Consider the following 19,874-nt stretch of genomic DNA (forward strand, 5'->3'; position numbering starts at 1 on the left):
AACTCACCCTTGAGGTTTCTCGTAAAGGTTGTATTTGATGGTTGAACGTCCTCACCGAAGATTGTAACAAAAGCACTGGTTTCGATTTCACCACAACTATTTGATACAAAGCAGTAATATTCTCCTGCATCTTGTGCACAAGCGTTCTTAATTTCTAAAGAAAGGACGCCGTTGCTATTTTCAATCGAATATTTCTCGGAATCTTTCAAGATCTTTCCTTGATTAGTCCATCTGGCAGTAACTTCAGGCTCTGATACAGCACATGTGAGTTTAAGAATCGAATTCTCGGGAGCGGATCGGTTTTTCAGACGTGCAATGAATGTTGGCATTCTCTTACGACGGGTTTCTGGAGTTCTTGGAAGAGATTTTTCTTCCGCTTTGAGGTCATCGGTTCTTCGTCGTCGTGATGGTTTAACTGGTTCAGTTTCATTTTGAATTTCAGTTGTTTCTTGCCGTTGTCGACGTCTTTCAGTTGGAACTGGTGCAACTTCTGGTTCAATTGTAATTTGAGATTTAGGTTCTTCTTTTTGGATTGTTTCAGGTTTTGTTTCAAGTCTAACTTGTGATTTAGGTTCTTCATTTTGGATTGTTTCAGGCTTTGTTTCAATTCTAACTTCTTCAATTTTAGCTGGCTCATCAACCTTTCGCCGTCTTGTTGGTTTTTGAGGCTCAACTTCTTCTGTCTCACGTGGAATCTCTTCGACTTTTTTGACTTGAGCTTCTTCAGCTGTTTTGATAATCTCAACAGATTCTTTCTTTTGTTCAACGGCTTCAACACTTATTTTATTTGAATCGATTTTCTTCTCTTCGGAAATGATTTCCTTTGCTTTTGTTTCTTCCACAATTTTTTCTTCTTTTTGCTTAGCAGCAATAATTTCTCCATTAATTTCTGTGACAATAGTCGATTTTAATAGTGTCAATGAAGTTTCGAGTGATGTAACTTTTTCTCTTAATAAAATCATGTCCATTGTTCGCTTTGTAAGCAATGCAGTTTTTGCTTTTGTCACGATGTGAAGCACTGTCTCAAAGTATGCAGTATCTTTGGTTAAATTATCAACTTTAGGCTTTAAGTCTAATAATGCTTCATGTAAAGTTTGCAACTCTGTTGATGGTCTTCTTGTCTTTTTAATCATGACAAGTACTTCTTCAATGTCTTGTTTTATGCCAATGATATATTGGAACATTAAATCCTTTTCATGAATATCCAAAAGAACTTCACTTGGCTGTTCGAATTCTTTTGGTAGTTCCGGTATTTTAAGCTTCTCTGGTTCTGGTTGTTTTGTTATTTCTTGTTTTGGAGGCTCTTCAGATAACTTTTTGGGCTTATCAACAACTTTAGTTTCTTGTGGTGGAGCAAATTTATTTTTGCATGAAACGAGAACTTCCTTCAATAAACTTATATTATTTTTAACAAGTATCATATCAGATGTCTTTTTGGTTGTCAATGCCGATTCCGTAACATCAATTGATTTTAAAACTTCTTGAATTTTCGTTAAATTCTTTGAAAGTTCAGCAAGAACCTTAAGTTCTAGAATATCATTCAATGACTTTTCGAAATATTGTAATTCAGAAGTTGGACGTCGGGATTTTTTGATTGAGTGAATTACATTTTCAATCTCGGATTTGATCTTTAATGAGATTTCATCTAATCTGATTTCAGGAATTTGTTCCTTTACTTCAGGTTTTTCAATTTCCTGTGACTTTGGCTCTTCTTTAGATTTTTCAACCTCGGCGGGTTTAATATCAACTTTAGCTTGTTCAACTTCTGTAGGTATTTCGTTTGTTTTCTGGGTGTCAACAGAAACTTCTTGTTCTGTCTTCTTTTCAATATTTTCATCAGATTTACCATCCACAACATTGGGTTTTTCATCAACCTTGGACTTTTCTTCTTCTTTTGGCTTATCAATCTTTGGTTTTTTCGAATCAATCAATTCTGACAAAATGTTCTTCAAGCTAGATAAGCTTTCCTTCACAGCAACCATGTCACTCGTTCTCTTTGTAATAATTGAATCCTCAGTTCTTGTGATCATTTTAATGACTTTTTCAATATTAGAAACATCATTTTCAAATTCGGGCAATTTTGTGATTATAATTGTTAATTCACTGTCAGCAGATTGCAGTTCAGGTGTAGGCCGTCTAACCTTTTTAATAGTAGCTGAAACATTTTCAATTTCTGTTCTTAATTTTCGAACAGTCGGTGAATCAGGAACTTTAGGTTTTTCTTCAATCTTTGGCAATTCTTCAGGTTTGGGAACTTCCTTGGGCTCCTCGATAGGTTTCTTTTTCTCAATTTCTTCTTTTGGTTTAGATTCATCAACTTGTGGAATAACTTCTTTAGGTTTTTCTTCTGCTTCTTTTGATATTTCAGCTATTGGCTTGATAGAATCTCTTATTTCTGTCAAAACAGTCTTCAATTTTGATAGGTTTTCTTTTACAGCTAGCATATCACTCGTTTTCTTTGTAATAATTGAATCTTCTGCCTTAACAATAATCGTAATATTTTTGTTTATTTCTTCAATCTCGTTTTCGAATTCGGGTAACTTCTTTATAACTATTGATAATTCACTTTCAACAGTTTGAAGTTCCGGTGTTGGTCGTCTAACTTTCTTAATTGTAGCTGAAACGTTTGCGATTTCTGTTCTTAATTTTCGAATAGTAACTGACTCTGCTACCTTTGGTTTTATATCCTCTTCAGGTTTCGGTTTATCAGCTTCAGTTAATTTTGTAACTTCCTTAATATCCGATTTAATCTCGGTCTTAGACTTATCCTCAACGATTGCTTTATCAACTTCTACGGATTTAGATTCATCAGATTTTGCTGGTGCTTTTTCTTCCTGCTTAGGCTCAATAACAATTTCAACCTTGTCTTCTTTTGGTTTGTCTTGCTCAGACTTAGTTGAAGATTCTTTCACTTCAGCTTGTTCTGTCAAGTTTTCAATTTTCTCTTCAACAATTTTTTCAGCGCTCTTAAATGATGACAAACTGACTTTTAATGAATTCAATTTCTCCTTTACTACCATAATGTCACTTGTTCTTCTGGTAGCAAGAGATGTTTCTGCAGATTCAATCGAAGAAATAACTTTCATAATTTCTTGTTGATTATTTGGAATTTCCTTAATATGTTCAAGAACTGATTTAAGCTCACTTTCGGTAGTTGTCAATTCAGATGTTGCACGACGAATCTTCTTAATAGAATCAATTGTATCGACAATTTCAATTTTAATTTTGGTAAGCTCGGCAGGAAGTTTTTCTGGTTTCTTGGGTTCCTCTTTAGGCTGTTCTTCGACCTTCTTTGGTTCTTCTTTAGGTTTTTCATCAATTTTCTTTGGTTCCTCTTTAGGCTTTTCTTCGACCTTCTTTGGTTCTTCTTTTGGTTTTTCGTCGACCTTCTTTGATTCCTCTTTAGGCTGTTCTTCGACCTTCTTTGGTTCTTCTTTAGGTTTTTCATCAATTTTCTTTGGTTCGTCTTTAGGCTTTTCTTCGACCTTCTTTGGTTCTTCTTTTGGTTTTTCGTCGACCTTCTTTGGTTCCTCTTTAAGCTGTTCCTCGACCTTCTTTGGTTCTTCTTTTGGTTTTTCTTCGGCCTTCTTTGGTTCCTCTTTAGGCTGTTCTTCGACCTTCTTCTGTTCCTCCTTAGGCTTTTCTTCGACCTTCTTTGGTTCCTCTTTAGGCTTTTCTTCGACCTTCTTTTGTTCCTCTTTAGGCTTTTCTTCGACCTTCTTTTGTTCTTCTTTAGGCTTTTCTTCGACCTTCTTTGGTTCCTCTTTAGGCTTTTCTTCGACATTCTTGGGTTCTTCTTGTGGTTTTTCATTCAAATCTCCAATTGTTGCGATTTGTGGTGCCTCTAATTTAATTGCTTCAAGTTTTTGAGGTTTCAAATTATTCTTAATTACTGTCAACTTCTCTTTCAAGTTTCCAAGACAATTTTTAACAACAATCATATCACTTGATCTTTTTGCAATTAAAGATACTTCAGCTACAATGATTGATTCGATAGCTTTTTGAACATCTTCCACTTTTCCAGAAAATTCAGAAACATTTTCAAATGCCATTGAAAGGATCTTCTCAGTATCTTCAAGTTCAGATGTTGGACGAATAGCTTTCTTAATAGACTTAATTGAGCTTTCGATATCTGATTTAAGGTTCCCTAGGTCTTTATTCAATGAAATTTCTTCAATCTTTGGAATTTCTTTAAGGGTTTCATCCAGTTTTTCAACTTTCGATTGCTCGACAATTTCTTCAGTCTTTGATTTAGGTTCTTCATTAGGCATTGGTTTTTCTGTTTGTGCGCTATCAATAACTGGGGCTTTGGATTTTTCAATTATTTCTTCTTTTACTTCTTTCAATAAATCCGGCACAATATTCTGTTCGGCTTGTGAAATTTCAGGAACTTTAATTTCATCAATTTCAACTGTTTTTGATTTTACTGCAGTTTTAATAATATTCAAGGTTTGTTTCAATTCTGATAAGTTATTTTTCACCACAGCTATGTCACTAGTTCTTTTGGCGATCAATGAAGCTTCTGTGTTTTCAATGATTGAAATGACATTTTCAATTTTCTTTACGTCATTTGGCAGTTCATTTACATGTTCAATAACCATTGTTAATTCTCTCTCAACTGCTTGAATCTCTGTATTTGGACGACGAACTTTCTTTATTGATTCAACTGTACTAACGATTTCTGTTTTCAATTTCTCAACATTCTCATTGGATTGCTGCTTTTGTGTTTCTTGAATTTCAGCTTGCAATGGAAGTTTTGCCTCACTTTCCTCCAATTCAATGCTTTTTTGTTGTTTTTCTACAGATTTTTTATCAACAATTTCCTTTTCCAATTCTTCTTTTTTCAATTTTTCATCCACAATAATAGCTTGCTCTGGTTTTTGTTGCTGCAACTCAATAATTTCAATTGGTTTCGATTGTACTGTCAATTTGAGAGTGTTCAGTACTTCCTTAACAAGTGCAAGATTTTCCTTTATCAAAACTACATCGCTTGTACGTTTTGCAGCAAGTGATATCTCAGCCGTTTCAATCAATTCAATAACTTTTTCAATTTCCTGTTTGTCATTTTCGAGATTGCTTACTTTTTCAAATGTCAGTGTAAATTCCTTCTCTATTGCTTGCACTTCCGGTATAGGTCGACGTGAATTTCTAATCGAGTCAACTGTTTTCTCGATTAAAGTTTCAAGCTTTTGTTTGCTTGTCAATTCTTGTGGCTTTTCTTCTTCAACTTGTTTCTCTACTTGTATTTCAGACACTTTAGCAATTTGTGGTTTTTGAAGTTCGTGAAGAAGAGATTCTGCTTTTTGTGGATTTTTGAAACTAATTATCTTTATCAATGACTCTTTTACTGTTCCTAGATTATTTTTAATGACAATTAAATCACCAGCTCCACGTGGTACCAACGATATTTCTGCAAGTTCAATCGACTCAATAGCTTTATCAATAAATGTCTCATCCTTTGGAAGCTCAAATAATTGCTCATATGCAGAAGTGAGAATCTTTTCCACTGCACTTACTTCCGATGGTGGGTGACGAGCTTTGCGGATAGCAAACATAATATTTTCAATTTCATCTCGTGCACTTGCAAGGCTTAATGTCACTTCCGTTAACTGTTCACTCTCAACTATTTGGACACCTTCAAGCTCTTCAATTTTGGGTGTTTCATCTGTTACTGTAAGATCTTCATTTGATTCAACAATCTTCAAATCACTTGATTTTTCAACAACTGGAAGATCCAATACTTTGACATCAACAGTTGGTGTTTCAGTAATATTGACTTTGAGTTCCTCAACATTTGTTTTCAGAGTTGTCAAAGATTCTTTCAATTGCGATAAATTTTCTTTTATCAGTGCTACGTCGCTTGTTTTCTTTGCTGTGAGAGAAGTCTCAGCTGCTACGATTGACTCAATAACTTTCTCAATTTTCTTCTCGTCATTTTGAAGGTCAGTTAAATGTTCAAGTGCTGTTACAAGCTCTATTTCTGTTGACTTCAATTCAACTGTAGGCTTACGTACTTTTTTAATTGATTCCACGACATTTTCAATTTCAACTTTTGATTTTTCAATAATTTTTTCTACAGGTTGAGCAGTTGCAGCAATATTTTCATTTGACTCCACAATTTTGAGATCTTCTGATGGTTTTATAATATCTAAATCTGCTGTATGCTTAGTTGCACTAACATCTGATACTGTTGATTTTTGAGTTTTGACTGTATTTTGCAATGTAACAAAAGATTCTTTCAAATTGCTCAAATGCTGCTTTACTGATACCATATCACTAGTTTTCTTAGCAATTAATGAAGCTTCAGCACTTTCAATTGATGATAAAGCCTTTTCGATCAGTGATTCATCATTTGGGAGTTCTGATATTTTTTCAAGTGTAAGTGAAAGAGTTTTTTCGGTAGCTTGAAGTTCGGGGGTTGGACGTTTTGCAGATTTGATTGATGCCATTGTATTTTCAATCTCCGTTTTTGATTGCTTAATGCAAAAATCGACATTAATATTCTCAGAAGTTTCTTGTTTTTGATCGATAATTTGCTCATCAATCTTAAGTTTTTCATCTTGTGGCTTGGTTTCTGCAGACGTCTCTACAGCTTGTTCTTTTGACGTTTCTTGAATATTCACTGATTTTTCAATTTCCTTAACATCTTTAACTTTTTCAGCATCTATTTTCGTTTCATTAATTTTCTCTTCAACCTTCTCAGCAAGACTTTCATTAGATTCAACAATTTTCAGTTCTTCAGACACTTCAATAATTTGTAAATTGGCAATTTGTGGTACTTCCGTAACAGTTGATAATTGAATATTTTGTGCCTTAATTGTATTATTAAGAGTAACCAATGATTGCTTTAATGAGTTTAAGTTTTCTTTTACCAACACAATATCGCTCGTTTTTCTTGCAATTAAAGAAGCTTCCGCTGTCTCAATTTTTTCAATAACCTTCTCAATTTGTTGCTGATTTTGTGGTAATTGGGAAATATTTTCGAGTAATATTGTCAATTCCTTTTCAGCAGCTTGCAATTCATCTGTAGGACGACGTGCTTTCTTTATTGAAATCGTGACTGTTTCAACATTTTCTTTAGTTTTCGTGAGACATTCTTGAATTTCGGGAACAATTTGCTGTGTTGTAGCTTCAGATATCTTAGTTATCTCTTTTTCTGGTTTTGTTTCCTCAATTGGTGCTACTACTTCCTCAATTTTAGCCTCCTCTGATTTTAAATCCTTGACCTTTTCTAATTTAATGTCTTTTAGTTCTTCATTTGGCTTTTGCTTTTCAGATATTGTTTCATTTTCGTTGATTTTAAGATCTATAATGACTGGTTCTTCAATCGGCTTTTGCTTTTCAGATTTTGTCACATCTTCGACTAATTTGGGCTTTTCAATAACTGGTTCTTCAACCGGCTTTTGTTCATCAGATTTTGTCACATCTTCGACTATTGTGAACTCTTTTGTGGCTGAATTTTCTTCTGTAATAAGTTCCTTTCCTTGCTCTACTATCTTTAATTCTTCTTTAGTATCAATAACGCTCATTTCAGCTTGTTGTGGTTTTGAATCAATTGATTTAATTTGTGCATTTTGTTGAACAATTACTGACCTTAACGTTACTAAAGATTGTTTTAAAGTTGAGAAGCTTTCCTTCAGTAAAACAATATCACTTGTTTTTCGAATTGTTATAGAGGCTTCGGCAGCTTCGATTTGACTTAAAACATCTTCGATAATCTTTTCATTATTTGGAATTTCCTTGACATTTTCAAATGTTGTAGATAATTGTCTTTCAATAGCTTGAATTTCTGGTGTTGAACGTCGAACCTTTTTGATCGACTCAATAGTTTGTCCAATTTCTTCTTTTGATTTTTCAAGACATTTTTGAAGCTCAACTGATTCGGTAGATTCTTGTGTAGCGATTTTAGTTTCAGAAATTGTCTGCTCATCTTGTTTTTCTGACTCTTTTTGAGGTTGATCTTTGAGAATTTCTGGTGCTTCAGTTGTTGTTGGTTTTTCAACAATTTTTTCCTCGACCTTCTCAACAATTTTTTCTTCAACTTTCTCAATAATCTTTTCTTCCACAACTTTTTCAGCTAAATTTTCATTCGATTCAACAATTTTCAATTCCTCTAAAGACTCAATGATTTTAAAGTCAGGAATCTGAGATATTTGCGAAAGATCTTTAACCTCAACTTTCTGTGCTTTCACAGCAGAACTCAACAATACTAAAGCTTGCTTTAACGTTGTCAAATTTTCCTTTACAAGAACATTATCGCTAGTCTTCTTTGATATCAAAGAAGCTTCTGCCTGTTCAATTGTTGCAATAACTTTCTCAATCTGCTCGGGATCTTTTGGAAGATTTTCAAGTTTTTCAAGTACAGTGATAAGTTGCTCTTGGGCTACTTGAAGTTCAGATGTCGGACGACGTACTTTTTTAACTGATGCTGTAACATTTTCAATTTCAGTTTTAGTTTTTGTTAGGCAGACAGTAATTTCATCAATAATTTCCGGCAATTTTTCAACTTGTGCCTCTTTAATTTCTTCAATCTTTTGTACATCGGAAGATTCAACAGCTGACTGTGACTCAATTGTTTTAGTTTTGTCATCTGATTTTATTACTTCCTTCTTTTCTTCTTCACATGGTTCAGTAATTTGTAATTCTTCTTTACTTTCTATGACACTAATGACAGCTTGTTGTGGTTGAGCTTGAACTGTTTGAACTTGAGCATTGTGCTGAACGATAACAGTTCTCAAAGTAACTAAGCATTGCTTCAAATTTGTTAAATTTCCTTTCAAATTAGAAATGTCACTTGTTCTTCTTATTGCAATCGACTCTTCGACAGCCTCAATTTTATTTAAAATTTCATCAATGATCTTGTCATTATTTTGTATATCCTTGACATTTTCAAAAGTAGCAGACAATTGTCTTTCAATGGCTTGAATTTCAGGCGTTGTTCTACGAACTTTGTGAATAGATTCAATTGTGTGCTCAATCTCTTCCTTGGATTTTTCAAGACATTTATCAAGCTCTATTGTTTCAGATGATTTCTGTTCCACAATTTGAATAGGTTCAATCAATTTATCCTCTACCTCCTTAATTTGTAAAATCTCTGTCACTTTTTCATTTTGAATAGTCTCGGTAGTCTTTGTATCAACTTTTTCAACGATTGCTTCCTCAACTTTTTCAATAATTTGTTCCTCAACTTTCTCAGAAACTGTTTTTTCAACAATTGATTGTTCAACTTTCTCGACGATTGCTTCCTTTACTTCTTCAGAAATTGAACTTTCAGCTTTGTCAGCAATACATTCATTTGACTCCACTATCTTCAATTCTTCAGAAGTCTCGAAAATTAAAAGATCAGCTACTTGAGCTTTAGGTTTTGCTTCAATAATTTCAACTTTATGAGACTTTACAGTGGTGCTTAATGTGATCAGACATTGTTTCAAATTGGATAAGCACTCTTTGACAAGAACGATGTCACTTGTTTTTCTTGACACAATTGCAGCTTCTGCTTTTTCAATTGATTCAATAATTTTCTCCATTTTCTGAACATTTTCTGGAAGTTCTGATATATTTTCTAGTGCAACGTTTAATTCACCTTGAATAGACTCTAATTCAGGAGTGGTTCTTCTTACTTTTTTGATTGCCATAGTAACAGTTTCAATTTCATCTTTGGTTTTTGTGAGGCTTTGCTCAATTTCAGGTTCCAATTTGACTTTGGTAGATGCCAGTTCTGTCTGAATTTCGGATTGTGATACTTTGATATCAGCTTCTTTTACTTCGGGAGCTTCAACAGGTTGTGATACTTTGACATCAGCTTCCTTTATTTCGGGAGCTTCAACAGGTTGTGATACCTTTACATCAGCTTCCTTTATTTCGGGAGCTTCAACAGGTTGTGATACTTTGACATCAGCTTCCTTTATTTCGGGTGCTTCAACTGGTTGTGATACCTTTACATCAGCTTCCTTTATTTCAGAAACTTCAACAGGCTTTTCAACAGCTTTAATAGTCTCTGAACTGATTTCTTCAACTTTTGTGCTCTCAAGACTGCTTTCAACAATTTTAAGTTCTTCTTTGATTTCAGCAATTTCGATATCAGCACTATGTGGTTTAGCTTGAATATCTTTAACTTCAGCTTTTTGGGCTTTTACTGTATTATTGAGGGCTATTAATGATTTTTTAAGTGAAACTAAATTTTCCTTCACGATCACAATATCGCTAGTTTTTCTTGCTGATAATGACGTTTCTGCAGCTTCAATTTTTTCAATTGCCTTTTCAATTTGCTGTTGGTTTTGTGGCAAGTCTGAAATGCTTTCCAAGATTGTTGACAATTCCTTTTCAGCAGCTTTTAATTCATCTGTAGGACGGCGAGCTTTCTTGATTGAAATTGTAGCTGTCTCAATATTCTCCTTTGCTTTGGTGAGATATTCTTGAATTTCTGGAAGGATTTGTTGTGTTGCTGTTTGAGCTTCTTCTTGAACAATAGCTTCTACTTGCTCTTTGATTTCTAATTTAGTTTCTGTAGTTATTGTCTCTTTTGCACTTTCAGTAACAACAGCACTTTCAGTGACAACCACACTTTCAGCAGTAACAGTGACTTCAGTTGTAGATACTGCTGTTTCTGTTGATTGATTTTCGGTTATTTTTAATTCTTCAACTTGTTTTTCTGTCACATTTGTTATTATTGATTCAGATTTACTTTCATCTTTCGAAACATCTTGAATAGTTTCAACAACAAATGTTTCAGTTTTTGTCATTTCTGGTGCTTTTTCTTCAAGTATTTTAAGTTCTTCTGACTTAATTTCAATAATTTCTAAAGGTTTGAATTCAACAGCTTCAGTTTCCAAATGACCTAAAGACGTTTGATCAACTATGCTTTCAACTTTTTCAGCAATTACATGCTTTTCTGTCAATTCAGTTCTTTCAGATGTAACTTCTTTTATTTTTGCATCATTCGTTTCTTCAATCTTCAAGTCATTAGATGTTTCAACAATCTGCACTTCAGTGGTTTGAACATGTTCTTTAATATTTTCAACCTTTGCATGTTGTTGACTTACAGAGCTCTTTAAAATTATTAGAATTTGCTTCAATGTTGCAAAATTTTCACGAATTTCAACTAAATCTGTAGACTTTTCAGCCATAAGTTTTGATTCAGCAACATTAATAACTTCAATTGCTTTATCAAATTTATCTGGATTGGTTGCAATATCAGTAAGATTTTCAAATGCAATTTCAAGTTCTTGTTCAACAGCTTGAAGTTCAGGAATTGTTGAGATTTTTTTGATGAGAATTTTAACCTTTTTGACTTGATCTTCAGCTTGAGTAATGGAAGTATTAACGTCTTTTACATCTACTGCTGGTTCCGAAATTAAATGTTTACTTTCGTCTACAATTTGTACTTCTTTGGATTCTACTTTTTGTTCAATTACTTCCAATTTTTCTTGAATTTCTTCCTTCTTCATATCATGGTCAGGATAAATTGTCTTGATAATGATTTTAAGTGTCTTTTTCAATGACTCTAAATTATACTTTACCAAAATAACGTCGGAAGTTTTTCTACTTGCAATAGACTTTTCAGCAGTTTCAATTACATTAATGATTTTATTCATTTCATCCAGATTATTTGGTAAGCTTGAAACATGTTCAAGGACGCTTTTTATTTCCTTCTCAATTGTCTGAACTTCAGTAGTTGGTCGTCGCATATTTTGAACAGCTATCATAACTGTTTCCATTTCTTCTTTCATTTTTATCAGATGGGTTTGAATTTCCATTGAGAACTTTTGGTCTTGAGGCTCGAAAACATCTTGTTTTGAAGCCTCAATTATTTTTGATGATTCTTCTTCTGAAACCTTGCCAGTCTCGTCTACTTTATCTGCAACCTTCTCAATCTTTTCAGCTGTCTCAACATCCGTTTTAATATCAACATGCTGTTGACTTTCTCGTGATTTTTTCTCATCAATGTCAGAAGCTTCCACATCAAGTTGCTTGATTTCAATAACTTTTTCCTCCTTCTTATCTTCAATGTATGCTGTTTCAACCTTCGTTTCTGTAACCTTGACTACATGATGTGAACTTTCAACCTTCACTTCATCTGACATTTCTGACATGGTTTTCATGACTGAGACATCATCCAATGTTGTAGAAATTTCATCAGGCTCAACAATATTGTGTATTATTTCCTCAACACGCATTCTTAATTCTTCTAATGGACGTGCAGTTTTTAAGCTTATTTGTGGATAACTAATCTCTCCTTGAATCTCATCAAGAGTTATACACTCATGCTGTATTGTAGCGATGCGATTACGAAGTTCTGCGAGTGAAACAACAAGAGATTTCAAACTATCGTGATCTGATTTTGTGCTTGAGAACATTTGTGCTGATTCGAATGTGCTTGCTTTTGTGATTACTGCCAATTGCTGACAAATTTCTCTTATCGGATTGGCAAGCTTGAGGATCGCTTTATAGTCATTAATTGAGATGTCGTTTACATTTTCGAGGAGAATTTCCTCACGAATATTTGCAATTTGTCTTGACAATTCTCGTAATGGATTTGCGAGTGTCTTTAAAGTTGACAATTGTTCACTAAACGATTGATTATTTTCAAATCCAATTATTTCTTGTATATTGACAATATTTTTTTGTACATTTGTGAGAACATCACATTTCTCTTGAGCCCAAAGGCTTCGTTGTTGCATTTCCGAGAGATGTTGTGAATGTTCAGAAAGTTGTTGCTCCAACATTCGTTGTTGATTAACTCTTTCTTGATGATCAAGCTGAATGATGTCAAAAAGTTGAATTTCTGCATCACATTGATCAACTAAGCTCTTGATATTCTTTATATCTTCAACATTGCTTGATATTCTCATTTGTCTTAATTTTTCCTCAACAACTTCCATATTTTCCTTTAGACTATTTAATGGATCAAGAAGATCTCTTAAACTTCCGGACGTGGAACGCTCCTCAATATGTCGGAAACAATAATTTAATTCTTCAAGCGGAATCTTTAATGCATAAATGATTTGCAAATTTCCCTTCGTCAATGGCTCTCGAGTAATTTTTTCAACCAGAGTTGAAATTGTTATTTTCAATTGAATTAATGAGTCGTAGACAGTCATGCTTGTACTGTCACGAATATTTTCAATATTACTTTCAACATAAATGACATTCTGTGAAACATTCTTAATTAATTTTTGATTATCTTCAGTATCAATGGGAGATTCCTTTTTAATAAATCCACTATCGATTTCATGTCCAATGAGTGCGAGGCCTGTCTGAATTTCTTGTAGCGGAAGAATAAATGGATCGAGAATTTTTGGGCTTTTATTTCCGCTCTCGACATTTTTACTGATTGCTTCGAAACATTTATTGAGTTCATAAAGTGGTGGTGAGACTGTATCGAGAATTTTAAATGAAATTTTCTCTTCGATTGTATCTTTTAAGCTATTCTTTGATATTTTCTCTTCGATTGACTGAATTTCATTTTGAATTGCAATAATAGGCTTCTGGATTTCAGCCAATGTTTCTTTCTTCACGTCACTTTGCTGAGAAGTCTCAAGAATCTCTTGAAATTTGAGAATATAACGACAGAGTAACTTGAATGAGTTTGCTTCCTTTGGCAGCTCAGCTGTTGTAACAACTTCTAGTGGCACGGTTTCTGGCACATTTTGTTGCATTTGTGCTACAGTCTCGGAAACCCTTTGAGATGCTTCAAGTGCTGAGGCTTCTTGAATGAGTGTTTGTGATTTAATTGTATCTTCTGTTATATGGATTCCAGTCTGCATGTCATTAATTATCAGCAGAGATTCATTTTGCAAGGATCCTTGGACATTATGAAGACACACTTGCTTAAGGCTTTCTAAAAATGCTAACGTTTGTATGCCAACGCTTTCAATTACACAAACACTTGTCCGTTGAACTAATGTTTTCCCTTCAGAATCCATTTCAACACACTTTTCAATGATACTCAATCCGTGATTCAAACTCTTCAAGTCCGGCATCAAATTTTCTACTAAATTGTCAACATTCTGTTCTCCATTATACTCATTGACTTTACATTCAATTGCATTAATTGGTTCAAGTACACTCTTAACAATACCAATGCTGCTGTCACCCGATGTTGGTGACATCATTAATGATGATTGTGCAATGACCTCATTTTCAACTGCAATTAAATGCTGCTTGACAATTATAACTGTCTTAATTACTTTCTCGATTATTGATTTGTTAATTGTAACTGTTTTGACATCAATTTTCTTCTTCGTTTGAGTTTTGAGTCCATCGCCTTGCTCGCCAGAGATGTCTTGTAAATAAACTGAATCATCATCTTTACTTTTACTATCAGCTGTTGTCCGTTTTCTTGGTGGTAATTTTGGTGGCTGTTCTTGTAAAGAATCATCAGATTTGATAATTTTCTTTTGCTTATCTGAATCTCCTTTTTCAGAACTTTTGGCACTTTCAAATGTTTGTAAATCAGTTTCTGTAATTTCTTCATCACTGTGTGCTTCTTCAACGACATAATTTTCCAAAACAGATAATGGCTTTGTTTGCTTTGATTGTGATAAACTGAAAAATTCTTCCACTTCACCACTTTTGAGCGATTCTTCCTTTCGTCGTCGTTTTGAAAGTGATTGCTCTGAGAGCGGATCCTCAAAGGCTTGTGACAAGGCATCTACGACAGAAATATCTTCCATATCAGCTTCCGTTCTCATATCTTCCTCTGGCGGGAAGTAATCAGGTGAGACGTCGATTACAACAGCTTCCATAAGGAGGTTTCCTGATTGTGTCGTTTCCTTTACAAATCTTAATGGCGGTAATTCTACAATATTCTGTTCTGTAACATGCTCTGAAATTTGATCAGCATACATTTCAACGATTTGCAGTGCTTCCTCTTCCGTCAAGTCGGGTGTTTCATATAATGAGACTGAAACTTCCTTTCCATCGAATGAGAATGAAACATCACCTTTTTCATCGACTGTAATGTCTCCCATTGGTGTGTCATACAGCTGTGATGTTCTCTCTTCATGAATTGTTGAAAGCGACAAATTTCTTTGTAAAATATTAGCAGGCTCTGGTTTAGGAATGCTTTTATAGTTCTCCTCATAACCAAGAAGTGTTGCTGAACTTGTAACTACACCCATACAATTGCGTGCTTCACATGTATATGTTCCGAGACTACATTCACCATCTTTACCAGATATAATACGATGAATATCACCTGGCTTTAACTCAACACCGTCTTTAAACCATCGAAGTGTTGGTTGTGGAACGCCAATAACTTTACATTCAAGATTTACGGCACCTGGAAGACATTAAATAATGATGATATAAAAATATATAGCATAATAAATTTGGGTTATTAAATATTCTTACCTTCTTCTGTCAATACAGCGCGAAGGCATTCCAAAAATCTGGGCTTTTTGTAATGTCTCGGAATTTGAAGTTTTAAGAAGCATGTTGATGTAGAATGTCCAAATTCATTCGTTGCAACACACTTCCATTCAGCTTGATCAACAAATTCAACACATTTGATTGTCAAATGGCAAAATCCGACTTTTTCTGCTGAAATTTCATACCGCTCATTAGTCTTATCAATGGGCAAATCATCACGAAACCATGAAAATACAGGCTCTGTTGAAGCTTTAATTTGAACTGTAAATTTAAATTCTTCATTTATTTTAGTGTCACAACTCATCAATCCTTTGATGAATTTTGGTGGTTGATTCTTTTGCTGCAACTCAATTCTTTCATTTTCATTGAGTTGATTTTGAATGTCTTCAAGAGTTAATACAGCAGAACTACACGCTTCTCCCATACAATTTCTAGCAATACAACTGTATGAACCTAATGAATTTGTTCCGGTTAATTGATAAACATCACCGGGCTTTAATTCGTGGCCATCCTTAAACCATCGCAATAATGGAGTTGGAAAACCAACTACTTTACATTCGAATGACACAAGACCCTCTTCAGTTAGAATTGCTTTTAAATTTTCCATAAAACGTGGTTTGCGGTAATTCTTTGGTATATCCATATGGACAGAGCATGTTGATATTGATACTGTTCCTTCATTACTTGCAACCACAAATTTCCATTCACCTTCGTCACTGTATTCGGCTGGCTTTATCTCAAGAATATATGAACCCATTCCATCCTCAATTAATTTGTATTTTTCGCTTGATTCAATTTTACCTTCTTTATTATACCATGTGACAGATTTTGGCCATGGTGGAACCATCACTTGACATGCTAATGCTATTGAATCTCCAATTTTTGAATTGATATCTTTCAGTTCTGATGTAAAAATTGGTGGTGGTCCATGAAGCTTACTAGACGGTTGTAATGAACTTTCTCGACTAGTTTTTCCCGAAATGTGTAGTTTAGAGCTTGAATAAGTTTTACCCATGCAATTGACTGCTTCACATGTGTATGTTCCCAGTGACGTTAAGTCATCGGGATTCGCTGTAAGTGCAAAAACATCACCAGCCTTTATTTCTTTTGAATCTTTGAACCATCGAAGTATTGGAGTTGGAACACCGACAACTTTGCATTCTAATGATACTGTGCCTTGTTCTGTGAGAATTGCACGAAGTTCCTCTACGAATTCTGGGGCTTTGTAAGCTTTTGGTACTGTAAAATAAATTTTTTGAATTGATTTAAGAATGTCTTAAAAAAGCTATTTAATTAGATGCTTACCTAAAACATTTAACGTAGCCAAGCATGAATTTCTACCACCCAAATTCTCAGCCATACACATCCATTTTCCACCATCATCTAAAGTAATTGATGAGATCTCTAGACAGTAGAATGAGCCTTCATTGACAAAATTAATCCGATCATTTTCACAAATTCTCCTATCATTACGGTACCATGTCACACGAACATCAGTTGCACTTCTTATTTCCACCAGTAAGCGCGTTCGTGTGCCAACTTTTACCGCGAGATCATTGAGACGTCTTAGGAAAACAGGCGGATTATCACCAAATGAACGGTCTTCAACCAGTAATTCAATGTCTTTTTGAGATGTCTCTCCAGTATCTGTCTTTGCATATAATGTATAGTGACCGGCATCATCACGCTGCACGTGTTGTATTGCCAACTGAATAGCATTTTTTGTTTTTGTGACTTTGAATTTTTCTGAATTTGTTATTGGCTTGCCATCCCGTGTCCTAAAAATAGGGAGAGAAAAATGTGATGAGTAAGTTTTTTGTTTTATGATTTCGTAATGCCAATTTGTAGATTTTTTGTGGGATTAATTCAGTGATGAAAATGCCAAAAAGTTTTGAGCATGTGGCATTCTCCCCATCTATCATTTCTGTAGTCTCCTGTAACCATTTATATTTTTTTTAAGTTATAGACCATCAAATGCTGAAGATACAGAAACTCATAATCGCAACCACGCAAGTCATTCAATCAAATCACAATCATGCCACCAAATATTTTTTACAGTCACAATTGAACTTTGTGAAAAGTTTAATGTTTGAATATTTATGACCACAATAAAAGTCATATCTACCTTTTGGAGTGTTTTCGGAAATTCTTTTAATGGAAGTCATAAAGACGAGAATAGACCTTTTTAATGAACCATCATTTTGCCATCATTACCCATTGTGCAATTGAGATTTCAATTTTCTTTCCTCATTCCATCGTGATTTTAAATGAACGGAAATGAATTTTATTTTTACAACGATCTGACGTCATAGATTCTGTTCTGGATGATTAAAGAAATTGTTTTAAAATGTGTCATGGATTCTTATTCTAATTCAAAAGTGTAGGCATCTACAATATATTTGGGATTAAGCATTTCTTTTTTTATCTGACTTCATCCCCGACATGTTTATGACACATATTTCGTACAAAAAATAATCCTTCAAAATCGTACAAAAATGAATTTGCCATAAAAATAGCACAATATTTACCCACTCAATTCATATGAACAGCAAGTTCATATGTTGAGCGATGAAAGATATTTAGCAACTGACTTTGTGAGTAAATAAATTACATTTTTGAAGCTTCATTTATGTTGATTTGTTGTAATACTATTAAGTAATAGGTTCTGTCCTACAAAGTTATAAAAAATTATGAGCACATAAATGAATGCAGTTCCAATTGTAATAACAGCACTGAAGCAATATTAAGAGCATTTTCCAGCTAAGTATTATAATGGATATTGGCTTATACCAAGTACTCGTTTATATGAGAATATGAAGAAGAATAATTCTCAATTTTCATTTCCGATATTTTCTCTCGTGAGCATTTAACTCGGTAATGTGAATTAACATCTACGAATGTTTCCACTGGGAAATTATTTTTATGAAAAAGTGAATTTTAAATTTAATTTAATTTTCTCAAACTTTCAATCTAGAATCATTCACATACATATATAATTGAATTTTTAGGATTGATACTACAGGTGGTAATTGTATGTTTTATTTTTGAGGTAGTTGATTAACCAAGTTGAGTAAAGAAATTATCTCAGTTTTCGAATCATTGAATATTTAAATCGATTATGAAATTTATAAAATTTCACATTTATCTTGAAAAAGATTCATCAAAAAAAAGCATAAATGCACGATCAAATTAGTAAAATCAACAACAAATTAGCATTAAAAATTACCCATCAGATTATACCTTCATAAATATTTAATTACCTTTTCAAATACACAGACGAAGTTGATGACACAGTGCTATATATTTTATCACCAGGATTAGACTTACAGCAGTTGCTTCCCATTTTTCAAATATCAAATTTTATGATTTTTCTTTTTTCAAACAAAAAATTTATCTTCTTCGTCTACCGCGCGACAGACGTACACAAATGAGACAAAAGCGTTTTTTCAATTTAATTTCATTGATGATGTCATAATGACTAATGAGCAGAAACTACAATAATTTATGATTCCAATATTTCATTCTTGATCTCTGCTTATAATGTACTCATTATGCTGCGATTCATGTAAATAAATTTTTATAAAAGAAAATAAATACCTTTCATATTTTCAATTGCACACTGTGGAAAAGCTGATTGCAAAAATATTACATTATGCAATATGGAAATTTACTATTAAATTATTTTTGCCTTTTTTTTCTCTCATAACCGAAGATGAATGATGCAAACAGAACTCAATGAAATTTTTTTCCCGTTTTCTTTTCTTTCATTTATCGCCACGCTCTCATTTTTGAAATTATTTTCACAATTTTTCACCACTTTAAATAATTCATCATATGAATCATATGAATAATGTGATGATGTTGCAGCTACAAGTCTATACAAAGTTTGCGTTCATATGTCTTAGATATATTGCCGTCACGGTCAGTACGAAGTGGATGACACATGCATTATAGCAAGAATCAAGCAGCAAACAATGTCGTTCACTTTACAGCTTATCCCGAAAGATCCCGGTCGTTACAAGATGTTTTGAAAAAAGTTGATTGATTTTAAAAATCAACATTTCAACATTTTGTGAAAACATCAAATAATTGGGTGGAAAAAATTATGAAATTTAAGGCTTCATTTGACTTATTACTAGACCCATTTTCTCAGAAAATTTAATACATGAGGAAGAAATTAAGGTCCTTTTTATGAGAATGATGAATTTTTCACATTAATGATTAATTTTATAAATTTTTACTAATTTGATTAAACATTTTGAAAATATTCATGAATATTTTATGAGTGTAATTAAGTGTATTAAATTTCGATTTTGATGTAATATCTTTGTAGCTATAAAAAGGTATTGTTCAGCACATTTTGTGTGAAAAAATTGTTGTCTCAATTTTTTTGTTAATGTTTGAGCTTATTGAAAACACACTTTATGGTTCAATCGACAGATTATTTTGAGATTGTTCTAGAATTATCCTTAAGGTGTTTCAAGGGTCATATACATCAAATT

At 33.5% G+C, this 19,874-nt stretch overlaps 1 protein-coding gene across 1 annotated transcript in view; it reads right to left on the reverse strand.

The window, feature by feature from the left end:
* The window catches only part of LOC139096486 (titin homolog), an 89,254-nt gene that overhangs the window by 50,743 nt on the left and 18,637 nt on the right, over positions 1 to 19,874 (reverse strand). Inside the window, exons 3-5 of the mRNA XM_070648201.1 lie at positions 16,678 to 17,150; positions 15,355 to 16,611; positions 8 to 15,283 (exon numbers count right to left, since the gene is read on the reverse strand). Of these exons, the coding sequence (XP_070504302.1) occupies positions 8 to 15,283; positions 15,355 to 16,611; positions 16,678 to 17,150 (17,006 nt within the window). The remainder of the gene's footprint in view (positions 1 to 7; positions 15,284 to 15,354; positions 16,612 to 16,677; positions 17,151 to 19,874) is intronic.

Source organism: Chironomus tepperi, unplaced genomic scaffold (genome assembly GCF_022539635.2).
Source record: "Chironomus tepperi strain 1889 unplaced genomic scaffold, CSIRO-AGI_Ctep_v1 contig_393, whole genome shotgun sequence".
NCBI classification, from domain to species: Eukaryota; Metazoa; Arthropoda; class Insecta; order Diptera; family Chironomidae; genus Chironomus; species Chironomus tepperi.